General features: G+C 37.9%; 1 protein-coding gene across 5 annotated transcripts in view; it reads left to right on the forward strand.

Moving 5' to 3' along the window:
* The window catches only part of nsmfa (NMDA receptor synaptonuclear signaling and neuronal migration factor a), a 44644-nt gene that overhangs the window by 11494 nt on the left and 17402 nt on the right, over positions 1-15748 (forward strand). For 2 of the 5 annotated variants that reach the window (XM_028025773.1, XM_028025775.1), the window contains exons 2-6: positions 2658-2719; positions 3011-3880; positions 4722-4788; positions 6089-6094; positions 14424-14476. In XM_028025773.1, coding sequence (XP_027881574.1) covers positions 2658-2719; positions 3011-3880; positions 4722-4788; positions 6089-6094; positions 14424-14476 — 1058 coding nt within the window. The remainder of the gene's footprint in view (positions 1-2657; positions 2720-3010; positions 3881-4721; positions 4789-6088; positions 6095-14423; positions 14477-15748) is intronic. The other 3 variants (XM_028025774.1, XM_028025777.1, XM_028025776.1) reach the window with 2 other exon arrangements.

Here is a 15748-nt window from a genome sequence, read left to right on the forward strand (position 1 = left end):
CATGGGATCGGCCTTGGGGCTACTAAAAGGGGGAAAAAATAAAGATAAGTCTGCAAACATTGCAGGCTGCAGGAAACCAAAATCTTTGATGAAGATGATTGTTTAATTTTACATCTGAAATAAAGGAGTCTGGCTTTCAAAGCAGCATGTACTCAGCCTCAGGTTGTCAACCCTATTGCTACTATCGATTGTCTTACAGCCTCCATATGCCTTCATGTGAAACTCTATGGAGTACATGTGGGTTAATATTAGACAAAAGTAGCAAATGTACAGCAATTTCAACAAAAATCTGTGGAAATCGGATTGATCGAATAATGAAAACTGCGGCAGAAACATTTGAATGCATCACTTAGTGGGTGTGGATCAGTTTTCAGGTATAAATTATGCTTTAAACACACCTTTAAAGGAAATTCAGTGTGTCGTCGTGTGGTATTTTGACTAACAGAATGCTATGTACCATTTGTAAGGCTAAATACAGCGTAAAATTTGGAAGTGCCTTATATATATATATATATTCTAGTTTCTTCAGAGTAGCAAGCTTTGGCTGTGATTACTGCTTTGCACACACTCTGCATTTTCTTGATGAGCTTCAAGAGGTAGTCACCTGAAATGGTTTTCACTTCATAGGTGTGCCCTATCAGGTTAATAAGTGGGATTTCTTGCCTTATAAATAGTCATGAAAATAAGGAAAACTCATTGAATTAGAAAGGTGTGTCCAAACATTTGGTCTGTACTGTATATATATATATATATATATATATATATATATATATAAAATTATCTTTATTTAGCTTTTTATAGACGCCATATTAAGCAATTCTGATTAAGAAGCTGTTTTGAAATGAGGTTAAAGATCTAAAGCAGGTTAGACATCGCTAATCTATACTTGAGTTTATTAACAAGACAAAGCCTGCATATTAATATCACACTTAGTGAGTAAACTAGGCTGGTGACATTTAACATCAAACAAATTATTTATTTGATGTATGTTGTGGAGGTAGCAACACTTATTATCCGACATTATTTTGCAACCAGGGATGCAAAATAATTATAATAATAAGCTGGAGGCGAGGGCCTGGAGGTCTTGTCTCTATCCCAGCTGTCATTGGAGAGAGGCAGGGGACACCTGGACAGATCACCAGTCCATCACGGGGCACGAGACACGCAGGATAGACAATTATGCACACTGACACAATTTAGAGAGACCAGTTAAGCTATCTGTCACATTTTTGAACTGTGGGAGGAATCTGAACCAATGCATGGCATGAGGAGAACATGTAAACGCCATGCAGAAAGATCCCAAGGCTGCATTTGAATCCAAGGTTCCTGCAAAGCAACAGGGCTATCAACCGTGACATCATATAGGATGTGAAGTCCTAAACAAACTGAGCTGAGACCATAATTATCCACCCTACTTCTCATTGGTTGAGTAGTCCACAAAAGCTAGGCGGGAGGGTTAGCAAAGTTAACTAACATGATTCGATTTGTGACTTGCCACTCATAATGGTATTTTAAGGTAATTAAAAGCTTGATTTTAGTTTTTATTTTATCTTTATTTTAGTCTGCCAGAATGACAGAAAGTTCTAAGGTTTTGTGTTTGTTTGACCATCATATAGATTTGCTTGATGAAAAAAATATTTTTGGATTACTTATCTTTTGTAAAAAAAAAAAAGACCCAAACCCAAGTAGCTTCTAGCCAAGCAGAAGGAGAAAATTCCTCTTATTGCAACATTTTATGGCGCATGATCAGAAGGACTTTAAACAACAGGAATGGTACGACCATAGCACTTTGTATGTTGATATGCAGCCTATGCCAAGTTGCACTCTTTCCCTTTAAGTTATTTTATCTTTCAGATGTAGAAACTTTAATACAACAATTGTCAGATTAAAAGTACCTTCTAAAAATAACAACCTTTAAGTGGGTATTGAACATTCTGTTTCTTAATAAGCTCACTTTTCTCATATATTTTTTTATGGGCCCAGTGTAATATTCTAATTATGATGTCACATTTTTATCAGTTGTTAGTACAGAATGATTAACAGAAAAAAGCGTTTTCAAACATCCATCTGTGTGTATGAATCTAAATAATTCATTACACACAATATAGTCAACTTTATAGACTGTATGTTGATAGTTGGACTAAATAGACGTTTCAGTAATATTCTAATTTACTGAATGTGTGTACATACTGAACTAGTTATGATAGCAGATTAAAATACTGTAGTTGGTAAGTTTTAGAGTTTTTCCCATCTATTTTCAGCACTTTGCTGTCAGGTTTGAGTATTTCTTTCTGACACATGGACAGTTAGACATGCAAACGCAATTGCCTGCTTTCAGTAAATCCACCAACGTAAACTGAGGTCATACTGTGAAATTACATAAGGTAAAAACTGTCCTTCACTCTGTGTCCTGCTGCTGTCTCATTGTCTCGGTTTCAGACTAAGATTGGCTGAAGAGGGAAGATAAAACTGCCGTATCTTAATCTGTGGGTGGCACAAGCTTTCAAAGAAGGCAATTAGGATTATAATTTATAGTTCCCTTGCCCTTTTTCTCCATTCTCCTCTTTCCTTTTGTCTTGTCTCCCGCTCATCCTTCACCTCCAGCCCATGAATTAATTCCTTTGTGTGTGTATGTCGTTGTTTGTGTATCCCCACAGAGCAGCGCGAGCATTTGGAGAGTACCTGTCCCACACGCACCCTGAAAACCGAAACGGATCAGGTCAGCGTCTCTGTCGTCCTGCCATTTGTCCATCCCGCTGTCCTCTGCTGTGTTTTCCTTTGAAGTTTTAATCCTTCCTCCACCTGCTTCACCTCATCCTCTATTGAAATTCCAGGTGCTCACTAGTGTGTCACTACAACCGCTGACAACCACAGGGAGATGATGATGTTGCTGTATCTGCTGTGCCATCCTAAGCTTTTTCTACCTCTACGTCCTCCTCCTCGGCTTGAGTGGTTTTACAATTAGTTTATACTGATATTTCTGTGTTCATCTCCTTCTTTCACATTGTAGCTCATCTTCTGTGTGAAACCTTGGTGGGTCCTGATCCAGAGTCGCCAAGAGACACGACTGGACTCAACATCAACAACACTCACCTCCCTCCCTGCTCCTCTGCTAAAGGCTGTACGAACAAACCAGATTCTATCCTGGCAAAGGAAAAGCTGGGCCTAATCCAGCCTGCTCTCCCATCCATCACAGTTTCTACCAAGCCGACTTGTCGCTCGCTTGAACATAGCTTCGCAGCAGAGGAGGACCAGAAGTCGTCATTTGAGTGCACCCGTGTGTACACCATCTCTTCCCAGCACGGCATGCTGATGAGCAGTGGCCGGGGCAGCAAAGAGAGCCTAGAACTGGACATCCTGAAGGAGAAGTCGGGGAGCGGTGGGGTGGGGTCTAGAGGTGGCCCAATCCAGCCCTCCACCTCCCCATCCTCTGCCTCCTCATCTCCAACCCAGTACATCCGCTCGAGCAGCAGCCGAGGCATCAGCAGTTGTAGCCGCAATCACCACCACCACCACACCCCTGTCTCTGGAATAAACGCCTCCTCTAGCAGTGGTGGAATCAGCGGGGCAAGCTGTAGCAGTAGTCACCAACAGCAGCAAGCGGGTGCAGGATCCCACTCCCACCACCACGCCCATCATCACCATCACCTATCCCAGCCACCGCTACAGACCTCCGTCAGCGCGCACAATATCCGTAGCCTTGGTGAAGGCGCGAAAGGAGAAGCAGAGTGCAGCGGGCTTGCTTGCGACTCATGCAGCGGCACCCCTTCGCGTAGCCAGGGGTCACTGGACTTGGAAAGTACATCCAGAGAGGCAGGCAAGCAGCACCGACGCCTAGAGCGGATGTGGAGTGTGGACCGAGTGACTGGGCTGGAGAGAGGTGAGAGGGTGGATGACACAGAGGAAGCGAGAGGCGCTGAAATTCAAAAAGGGAAGGGGTTGGTGTGTGACCCAGTTTCTCTGGGCTCACTAATATTTGACCAGAGAAGAAATAACATTTGAGCATTTCACTTTCTCTAAAAAAAAACTGCAGTAAGAGCTTTTTTGTTGTTTCTAGGGGTATAACAAGATCTTGTGAGATTTCTCTTGCAAATCATTTTGCCTGATAAAGTAAGCAAAAGCTATATTTATTAGGTCCTGTTGTGAAAGTGCATAACATCCCAGATCTATGATTGAGGCTTTGATTTTGATGTAGAAAAAGCAGCATGGAAAAAGTGTCCATCACTTTAACATTTTAGGTAGTTATTTGAAAACAAACACTTTGTAAATACTATGATTTTTACGTCTTATTTGGGTTGAATAGCATGTTTAGCAGCGGTTTCAAACCCAACATCATGTATTGTTTTGTCTCATGAGAAGAATGCACCGTTACACCCCTAGTTGTTTTACTTTCTGATGTTGACAGACAAACACACACAATAGCACACACTTCAAATGCATTTTTTCTCTGGTCTGCTGGGGACAGAAGGGTTGGTGTTAGATGTGAAGTGGTGGTCTGTATTTCCTGATTCTTCGTCTAACCGTTTCTCCTCTGCTGTCTCTTCCCCTTGTTTCTCCCTCTCTCCATTTGTGGAGTGGTGCACTGTGAGGTGCTGGTCTTGTGCTTTTCTTCTACATTCATTGCAATACTTGCCCCGTACAGTGTAAAAATTGTTGCTGTTTTTTTGGGGGGGGGGGTTGTCTGCTAACTTTAGAATTCATTTTTTTCTCTCAAATTGCAGAGGACACCAACTGGTTCCCCAAGGAAAACATGTTCACCTTCCAAACAGCCACAACAACAATGCAAGCGTAAGTTTCTCACATTCTAGTCATGTAAGCTTAAACTTAATAAAATCCAGGATATATCTAGTGTCTTGGCACTTAAAGTAAACAGACAAAATAAAGATGAATATTGTCATCCATCCATCCATCCATCCATTGTCTGTTCACCCTTGTCCCTAATGGGGTCGGGAGGGTTGCTGGCGCCTATCTCCAGCTACGTTCCGGGCGAGAGGCGGGGTACACCCTGGACAGGTCGCCAGTCTGTCGCAGGGCAAGAATATTGTCATCATGTATGAAATTAGACCGGTTTCAAATTTCCCAAGCTTCAAAAAAAATTGTCAGTGACCTTCAGAAAACTTCTTCCAAACCGATAATTTTTTGAGTGATTTCATTGTTGGTTTATAGTAATAATACTGCAACAGTGCATTTTGAAAGCAGAATATGGAGCAAATACAAACATTTCACATTTAAGTAAAAAAAAATCTACTTTCCAGCATCACAGTTGATAAGTCATAGCTTTAACTTTATTATTGTCTACTTATGTGCCCACACAATAAAACTGAACTACTGCAAATATAAATAGCAGTAAAATTAGATAAGAAATTTGTTCTTCAGGAGCTGGAGCAAACACATTCAGGCTTTATGTAAACTAGTTAAATGACTGAGAAAACTAAGAAGTGTCAAAAAATAAGACTACTGCAGGTTAACCTTAAAGTAGTACTGGTACCAATAGTGTAGCAATTTTGTTGTTACATTTAGAAAAGTTATATAAATGTTCCCTTCCTTCCTTCCTTCCTCCAGTCCTTCTCTTCTTCGTCCAGACTGCTAATGAATCATGTACGCTTGAAGGCATCCCTTTACAGTCAGGGGAGAAAGTAAATGTAAAATATTAACTTGTAAATATAGGAAAAAATTTAAGCAATGCAAGAAAACGTCCAGATAAGCCAAGATTGAAGAACTGCACCATAAATATGTCTGCTAGCATGAGTTTCAGATGGTGCACCAACAACAGGAGTCACTTAAAAATGAAATTGTTATTCAGGTGATCTCTTTTTCAGAAGTAGGCTATAATTTTATTTCATTTTCAAATGCATTTTTTGGACTTTCCCCTCTGAGTCTTTGTATCTTGGGTTAGTTGTCCATGATTAAAGTTTAAAATCCTACATAGTTCATCTACTGTGCAAATATGTGCCATTTCATTGCTCATAAAAGATGAATTATCAAGTAAAGTTACTAGCAAATGATTCATTCATGGTGACCAAACACTGACATATTTCGCTCTTTTCTTTTTCTCTCTTTTTGCTTTCGGATGTATTTTTGGAAACAGGATATCGTAAGTATTACCCCATCTCTGCTTTTTCTTGTTTCAAACTAACCTTAACACTGATGTGCACAATTAACATTCATTCATATATTAAATCACAGAAAACGAATGTGTGTCCAGGAAAAATTACTATCGTTTGTATCAATAGAGTACTATAGCAGTTAGTTTCTTCTGATTTACCAAACGTATGAAGCCTTTCTCAAAGCTCTGCCCTATTGATTGACAGCTAATGGATGTCAGCTGTGAGAACCGTTACAAAAAGTCAAACTGCAGAATGTTACAGGATTTCATGCAACAAGAGATAAAGTCCAGAATAATCCACTGAAGCTGAGTTGATGTGCCAGGCTGAAGTCTGGAAAATGACTGTTGGATGACCTAAGCTCTACAAACTGTTCACAAGCACACAGGGATGGATAGTTTTACTTGAGCTGTTTAAAATGTCTGTGCCAGTCATGACCAAGTGCAGTAATCTCACTTTGCACCCATCCTAATTATTACTGAGTGTGAGCTGGCTGAGTTAAACTGAATTTGAAAACCTGGAAATTGACTTTGAAAGATTTAGTAAGGAGAAATAGTTCCAATTTGTGCTTGTAAACCATTCAGTTATAGTTTAATAGAAAGTTAGCTGCCAGTTTCAATAAGATAATTATTTCAATAATGCTGAAAAATAACCAGACAAGCAGGATCAAGGCAGGACAAAGCAATAAAACACAATAGTACATTCATACTGTATAAGCTGCAGTATAGGCTAACATTACTACTCCAGCACAACTGCGCAGGAAGTTAGAAAAGCAGCCATGAGAGATTACTTGTTTTGTCTGTGACAGCCATTTGGGCAGATTGCTGCTGTCACAAATGTGCCCAGTTGTTTTCAGCATTGAAAAACTGTAAGATAAAACTTTTACCTCCCCTTCATCAGACAGCACAACTTATCTCACTAACCCAACTAACATTCGCTGGTATCAAACATAAAAATGTTTTATGTGTTGTGTTGGTCCAGCACACAAAGACCTATTAGTTTTACATCAAATTTGGGGCAATTGTGAGATGAAAACAACATATTGTTGGAATAGAAATTAACAAGCGAGCCTTGAAGACTGCTCTGTGATGCCATACTTCGTAGGCTGTGAAACAGTTTTGAAATTTAGACCTAAAGAAGTGATTATTTTTGCTTTTTTTCAGCTATGACTCCGGCTTTAAAAGTTATGGAGTATGTCATAGAGAAAAAACGTATGATTTTTATGAGATTTTATTTTTATATTTATACCAAAACATTTAGTATCCTCAAAGCAACCAACTTGTTATTTGAATAAGAAATTTAAACAAAACATGTTTAAGTTCAAGTCTTTTGATACAGATTATTTCCACTTGTTATAGTAAAACTGATGAAGATTTTTTCTTTTATGATAGTTTCCAAAATCTCTGTGGGAGAATCACATTTTGCACCACAAAAAACAAAACAAAAACAAAAACAAAAAAAGACAGTTGGCCGCAAGAACGTGAACTCTGTTGTACCATCGTTGTGTTTTATTCCTTTTATTTATTATTTTTCTCCAACTACAAAAAGAAAAACTATTTGGGATTCATGTGATGACTGGTGGGCTGCACAGTGGCGCAGTTGGTAGCACTGTTGCCTTGCAGCAAGAAGGTCCTGGGTTCGATTCCCGGCCGGGGTCTTTCTGCATGGAGTTTGCATGTTCTCCCTGTGCATGCGTGGGTTCTCTCCGGGTACTCCGGCTTCCTCCCACAGTCCAAAAACATGACTGTCAGGTCAATTGGTTTCTCTAAATTCTCCCTAGGTGTGAGTGTGTGTGTGCATGGTTGTTTGTCCTGTATGTCTCTGTGTTGCCCTGCGACAGACTGGCGACCTGTCCAGGGTGTACCCCGCCTCTCGCCCGGAACGTAGCTGGAGATGGGCACCAGCAACCCTCCCGACCCCATTAGGGACAAGGGTGAACAGAAAATGGATGGATGGTGGGTGATGACTGGTATCAGTGTTCAGAAATAAGCTCTCAGGGGAACAATGTACAGATATCCGATGTCTGTTTTGTGAAAGTAATTGTGGACAAATGTGGCTGTGCATTTTGATGTGAGAGGAGCTTGTTTAATAATGCATAATGCTAGTTTAAAGTAGACATTTGGAGTTTATTCTAACAATATTAAGTAGTTTAAGCCACATCACTGCTTTATAAAACTTTATTGCATATACAAATTGGCACATACATTTGTATTCAGCCTTATGTAATCAGCTGCAAGCCATTTTACTACTATTTTCTACATCTAGAAACTGAACATTTTGTCAAGTTATTTTTAGAAATACCCTCTGCGAAAATAGATTTTTTTTTAGTCTTGATCTAGTTTTACAGTTAAATTTAGGTCTGGGTTAGAAAAAAAGATGCTAGATTTGCAAATAAATTGAGCCCAATGTGACTTTTCAGTGAGATTTGTTAAGCCCTGTTGAGATCTGTGAGTTCTTTTTGCTTTTTATTCTAAGAATTTTAAAGATTTTTGTAAAGGTTGCGAACAGCCACAGTTTCCTTTCACTAAATACATAAGCCATTATCTTTAGTAGGGCTGGAATAATTTAGAATCCAGTTTGGTCTCTTGTTGGAGCAAGTGTTGGACGGCTTCACAGGATCATTGACAACTATTAACACTGATCAAGGCACACTTTGAAAGGGATGATTTTCACACCTAGTTTGCACTCAATGTCCAGCATTAGCACAGACAATAAACAATCTGAGTGTCACAACATGGGGTTTCAAGAAAAACTTTTCTGCCTTTGGTGTAGGTCACTTGCAAAGAAAAGATTGGGTCTGTAAAAAAATATAAATATTAGACAGCAGAGAGTGAGTTGCTTATGAAAGAAATTTAGAAAGAGTGTCTATCTTCTAAATTATTCTGGTAAAGCAGAAAAAATAGAATGTTACCCAAAATCAGGTTATTATCCTTTTCATTTTAAACATGTCAAACTAACATGTCACAATAGATCATAAAATCAGCTTTTCTAATTACTGTTGGCTCATATCACCTCCCGGCTTGATTATGATAGATAGAAATATTTTTTTGAACTATTTTAAGTGATCCCCTCCATTTCTGTTGTCAAAGCTATCTGTTGCCATACCTACAACAGAGTCTCATTCATAGCCAAATGAACCCTGCAGCTAAAAGCCATGGCATCAGCCTCCCTGCACAGCCCTACCCCTCCCTATGCCAGCAGTCTCCCTCTCTTATCCCTTTAATACTGTGCCACGTCCTGGCAGGGCTTTCCGGGGATTTGTGCAAAGAAAAAGACAAGAGAGGGAGCAGGATACGGCAGAAGTCATCGTGAGGTATGAAGCGTCCCCTGACAGACTATGCTAAGGGGAAGAGTTTTTTTGTTAGAATTTAACCTCGGCTTTAGGGTCAAAATCTGTGACATAAAGGTATGAGGATAAACTGCATAAATCTACAATCTTTGGATTATCTTCTTGCAAATATTTTCAGTTTAAGTTCTATCAATAATTCATTAGACAAGAAATGAAAATTTTAAAGCCTTTGGAAAAATGGAGGGAGGTTCTGTTGCACTTGGAAGAGTACTTGCTTCACCAGCAAGTTCAGAAAGCATCCCACTCAGACCCAGATGCTCTGTCACAAAAGGCCAGATGGTGAATGTGACACCAGGCAGTACATCTCGGTTCCTTTGACATGTCGGTGTCATCCATCTGCAGTGACAGAGTCGTTAACGCTGCGAATAACTGTATTTAATCAAAATCAGCAATCACAGCTTAAAACATGTCTGAGAAAATTGCAAATGTTAGTGTGCAACTTTTAGAAGGACCCGTTGGATGGTATTTACTATATTTTTTTGAAAAAAAAAAAAAGGAAACCGTGTGTTACGCCCCCATGGTCTAGGGGTCCAGAGGCAGTAACGTAAAATGTGTCCAGAGATAAAAGTGGAATGAAAGAGTGATTTATTACAAAATGAAGGTTTTCACAGAACCAAAACACAATACAACTTAACCCAATTAAACAAAAGTAAAGGACCAACAAATGCAGAAATCACTGAGTGCAAATTAAATAACAAGATGTGCAAACACATCAGTCTAAAGTAACTCAAAACAACCAAATAGAAAGAACAAAGGGGAGCACCAAAAACCTCCCAAACACAAGCCTCTAGCTTGTTCAAAGTTTATCTAAAGCAGATTCACTACTTAACAAAAGAAACAAGAACAAAATTGCTCAAACTGTCCACAAACAGTCACAAAACACAGAAGGTGGGGGTCAGCTTTACACAACCTCTTCCTGCTAGTTGCCCCACTGGAGGAATGAACTCGGACGTCTTTTATATGATGCAGGTGGGTCTCATCAACATCTGATTGGCTTTGCTGCTCCAATGGGGTGGCTGCTCTCCTGCAGCTTCTAGGCAGCCAATCAGAAAACTGTGCCCGCACAGCTGATCCTGCATAATAGAAAAAAAGAGCCTGCACAGCCTCAAGAGGCCAGGGGCCGTAACACCGTGTTTCTCAATGTCTGAAGGATGCATTTATGAGGCTACCTTACCTGTTTGTATGCAATCTTAATGCTGCATAATGTTAGACAGTCATATGATTGGGATATTACTGATAAATATTATAATGATGATAAAGCCACATTTGCTTACAACTGCCTTTTTATCTTTAGCCCTGTAATATATTTTAGGCTTGAGCATAATTGTAGAGAAAGTCCATCTTTTAGGCTGAGAAGTGTGAATTCTTGACACTTGAAATACATTAACCAACATTTACTGTTCAACTTTGCTAAAATTGAACCAGTCATCATCTTAGGTCACGTTAACTGGATTTGGATCGCTACATGCTCTCCATGACCAACATGACCTATTTTTGAAAGTGTCCAAATTAGAGCAAATCTAGAAGTCCTCTAGAGTGTAGGCAATTATTACTATATTCTTAGAAGTTTCCAAACAAAGTTTTGTTTGGTGTTTATACCACAGATACATTCACATTAGGCTTTTTCCCATCAGATTTTGTGATAATCGAGCCATGCATGTGTTCATGGGAATAAATACAAAACTATTTCTAGTCAGAAATAGATGTGATTGGTAATCAGCAAAACAAAGACGACTAAAAATGTGGTTAAGCTTTTTGTTGGAGTGATAATTTGAATCCTTTCGTAAAGAAAAATAAAGTATTTCTAAGTTAACCAAACATCCCTAAGATGTTCTTATCGAAAACAGACATATTTGTTCACACATTGCTACATTTAACTAATTTGTGCACCTTTAAGATGAAAAGAAAAAACACTTTGTTGTCAGGCAGCAAAAAATAGCTAACAAGAAGCCAAAAGCTAACTGGCTGTTTGGGACAGATAGTCACACTTATTAGTCTACACAGCAGTCAGACATGCTGCTGTTAAGCCAACCCTGCAGGTATGATCTCACCTCTTCCTAAATATTACACTTTATTTTATTTTTATCTAATTTAGCATAGTAAATAATTATGTATTTTTGTGCAATGGAATCACAAAACTGATCTCAGAAAAATCTTATTAGCTTGCATTTAACACGAGATTTTATACTCATTATATTTAAAATCTGTTCATCTCTCCAAATACTAAAATCTGTTCATCTTTCCAAACAATGGATGCATTAAATAAATTAAGAATGTTTTAACTATTCCACAAAGCAGGCAGTTTAAATGTGTCTGTATCCTTTTAGTCCACTCATTATGAACATTAGCTGCAGGTTGAATTTTCAGACCTCCGGAGGGAAACTACGCCAAAAAAAAAGAAACAATAAAAATGTCTGCTCCCCTTTAATGCCCCCCCCACCCTCCTCCACGTTTATGTGCTTCCCCACCATCAGATAAACACACTTCCCACTCTCACATAGCCACATGCCGAGACCATTAATAATGAGTGTTGGCTGGTTGCTTGGTGCACGGATACCGTATTTTAGAGGCGATGTGGGAGGAGCTCAGAAAGATGAAAGCATGTTTATCTGGAGCTTTTGCATAGAACATTATGTCAAAATCTGGCAGTAAGTGATTGGGCAAAAAAACTAATGAAAACCTCTGTTGATTTTAAAGTTACTAATTGCCACATTAAGTGGTAAATAATTATACAAAATAACAATTCTATCAAAAAAATACATCTGCTATAATTTGAAAAGCAAAACCTTGGATTTGATAAGAGATGTGGTGTGTGTTATTATGTACATTTGTTACTTAAAGAGATAATGTTATAACTGATATTAAATAAAAATACATGGGTCTTGTTTTTTAAGATCAAAATTACTCTTTCCTCAAACAAACAGCCATGAAGGCTTTTATCCATCAAGTTAAATACAAGTTCATCTCCAACACTCAAACATCCTGCAATTCCTTCCCATTTGTTACATTGGACAAGAGTAAAAAATAAGTTAGCAATGGAAAACTTTTTATTTTATGATCCATGAACTTCAGCTTTATGTTTCTCCAAATTCAATTTTCTGACTGTATTTGTTTTGCTTATCTCAGTTGAAGTTTTGTGAGGAAATATTTAAAAAGCAAGACCTCCTGATTCAGTTTTCAGCTTGGCGAAATGTGAAAATCATAATTTGATCATAAAACTAAAAAGATAATTTCATTTCATAAACCTGGCCAGGAAACTCTGGTAGCCTCGACATGATTAAATAATATAAAAAAGTAAGATAACCTAGCAACCCTTAATGTCATACAATGCAAATTTACATTTTTCAAAAGAACTGTAACCCATTGAAAGCTATTACCAATAATTCACTGTAATTTTTGTCCCGCTGTTGAATAAAATTTACATATATTACAATTGTTATTATGCCACCTTTGTAAGTCAATCTAGTGCATTTATTTGTTTATTTCTTCCTCTTGTGAAAATTTGAAGCTGAAAACTGAGCTGCAACAGAATGTGCAATCATCACAAGAATACAAAAACACAGAGCACTCATTTGAAAGGTGAGAGTAAAATGTTAGAAGCAAAGATCAATCAAAATACCCGCTGTGCTTCTCTGAAAGTAGTCCTACATGCCCAGCATTCACCAGTTGCTGCATAAAGTAATAACAATGTTCGAGGTTGTTTTAGTCCATTATTTGGTGGTTATCATAGCATTTAAAAAAACTGTGTAACACAAATGTCACATGGCCACTTTATGCAAGTTTATCATTGCAAAAAATATAAATTTACATCTAAAACAAGATTTTAATATTCTTAAGAAGATTTTATCAACCTTATTCTTGATCCATCATAAGAATTCTGTTGGTCACTTTCACATTTGTAGATGAAAATAAATAAAACTTTGATTTTATGTGGTACACAGGATATCATCATAGAAATCCTGTCAAAGTTTAGCATTTGGGGGGATAAAAATGGTATGAGGATAAAAAAAACAGCAAAGGTAAAAAATTAATTTCTTTGTTTTTTATCTCATGTATTACTATGAATCACTGAGAGCACATTAGATGTGTATTAAGCTGGTTTTTTATTGAATGTTCAAAATGTCTGGGCTGCGAGACATTCAATAAATATGTAATTCCAAAACTCTGACTAAATATTATAATAGATAATATCATTGTTATTAAATTTTCCTGAATCTTACTCTCTTTTTATTTATACAAATGTCTCTGAGCTCCAGCATCTCAGTCACTTAAAATATGCATCAAGCGACGTTATCAAGGACAGTTCAAACCGGCCATTCATGAGTTGCACGTAAAATATGATATTGGTTGCAATATATCAACCATGGAATCACTTGTGATTGCAGTCTTGCAGGAACTGATATTATCATCACGACTTCAATTTGAAATATTGTGCAGCTCTACCACAGAAATTCTCAATTTGGGTGTTACACCATTTTTAGAAATAGAGTATGTTACATGCAAAGCATCATAGAACAAATAAATATGACATTTATATCTCAAGAGTTTTATACTGGACCGGTTTGAGTTTTTTTTTTAAAGAGGAATATCCTCTAGCAACACACAGCAGCATCAGAATCAAAAAAACTGGATCTCCCGTTTGCCTTCAGATGTTTCAACAAGAATAGATGTTACTAACAAAATTATTTATACTGCCCATTTTAATTGACACAGTAATAAGAGAGAATGCTTCAACCACTGTGTGCCTGTGAACCCTATTTTCTGCTCACACTGACAACAAAATGTACGCTCTTTGTGTACCTAATAGTCCCTTTTCAACCTTTAGGAAAGTCTCGACAATAAACTCTTTTCTTTTCGCTCTGCCCGTCTCTCCCACTCGCCCACCCCTTCCTGTATCTCCTCTTCATGTTGTGGTCCTCCGTCTTCTGCCTTCCGATGTCCCTCCTCCGCTATGATTTGGCTACCCACAGGAACTTCCGGAAGCATCTTCGGATGGTGGGAAGCAGAAGGATTAAAGCGCAGAGTGAGTCAGATATGTGTGTATGTAAGCAGTTGATATGTTTGTTCATATTGACTGTGATGTTATTCACCCCACCATCATCATTTTCTTTTCTTTTCCGTTAACTGTTGCTTTGCATGTGTATACCACCAAGGGTTGCCTGTTTTCCCTACATTTACAAGGTTTTACATTAATCAGTGTCTCTTAGATGAGGCAAGTCTATGCATGGTTGGACCTGTTTGCATGTAATGTGTGTTCTTTGAACGTCTGGTTGCAAACTGCTAAGAAAATATAAAACAAAATTATTTCTAACAAGACACTGGTGAGTTAATCTTGTTTTTTTTTACAGCTGCTCATTAGTAAAAAAAATATATATATATAAAAAATATTAAATACAAGTATATTATCTGTTGCAATGTGGTTTTTTATGTTCGAAGTAATTGTGCTTTGATATTTTACCTAACAGGTTTTTTGTTATTTAGTTCTATCTTCAGAAGTGTTCAAGTCCTCTCTGTTGCTCTTTGTACTCACTGCATTTTAGTGGAAATGGGATTTTTAAATCCTCCTCACATAGAGTAATTTTTTCAACAGCTCACCCCTCAGTCAAAACAGCAACAAAGTAAAAGTAGAAAAATATTCAGCACTGAAAGCAGAATTGCAAAGCAATACTAATACGTGTTTAGCTGTTTGTTTTTTCCTCACCTTGTCTGGATGTCTCATTCCCTCATTTTAGATTTAAAATGTTGAGCCTATGTGGGAACAAAATGTGACATTTGTTTTCAAAACCTGCTCAACATACTTTTATTCCTGTTTAACGACATAATATTTGCACACTGATTATTGATTGTTACACTATACAAACCTTTCATTTGTGTTGCCTGTAAGCTGAGCAGAGGGTAGGGAGCATTATGTAGCTTGCAGATCATTAGGTGCTGCATTCACTTACACTGGGACATCTGACATTTATACTAAATGTAAACATTAGACGATTGGCGGAGCGGTTTACATTCCACTGCGCAATTAAATGTCTTAATTATTTTAAAGTGTTGTTTTTAATGTAGCAAATTAATCAGCCCCAGTTCTATCTATAATCAGTCCTCAGAAGGTCAGGAATAAAGAATATGAAGCAGATTGACGAAAAAAAAGAAGATCATCAGTTTTTTTTCATAAGCTCAAAGCTTTACTGCGTAAACTGAAAAGACTTGGAACATTTAGCTTTCCCGTTAATTACTGATCTCATGAACATGATACACCGTATGAATTTAGTACAGTTCTTCTGACAAACCTTTGGCTCCT

Source organism: Xiphophorus couchianus, chromosome 8, assembly GCF_001444195.1.
Source record: "Xiphophorus couchianus chromosome 8, X_couchianus-1.0, whole genome shotgun sequence".
Lineage (NCBI taxonomy): Eukaryota > Metazoa > Chordata > Actinopteri > Cyprinodontiformes > Poeciliidae > Xiphophorus > Xiphophorus couchianus.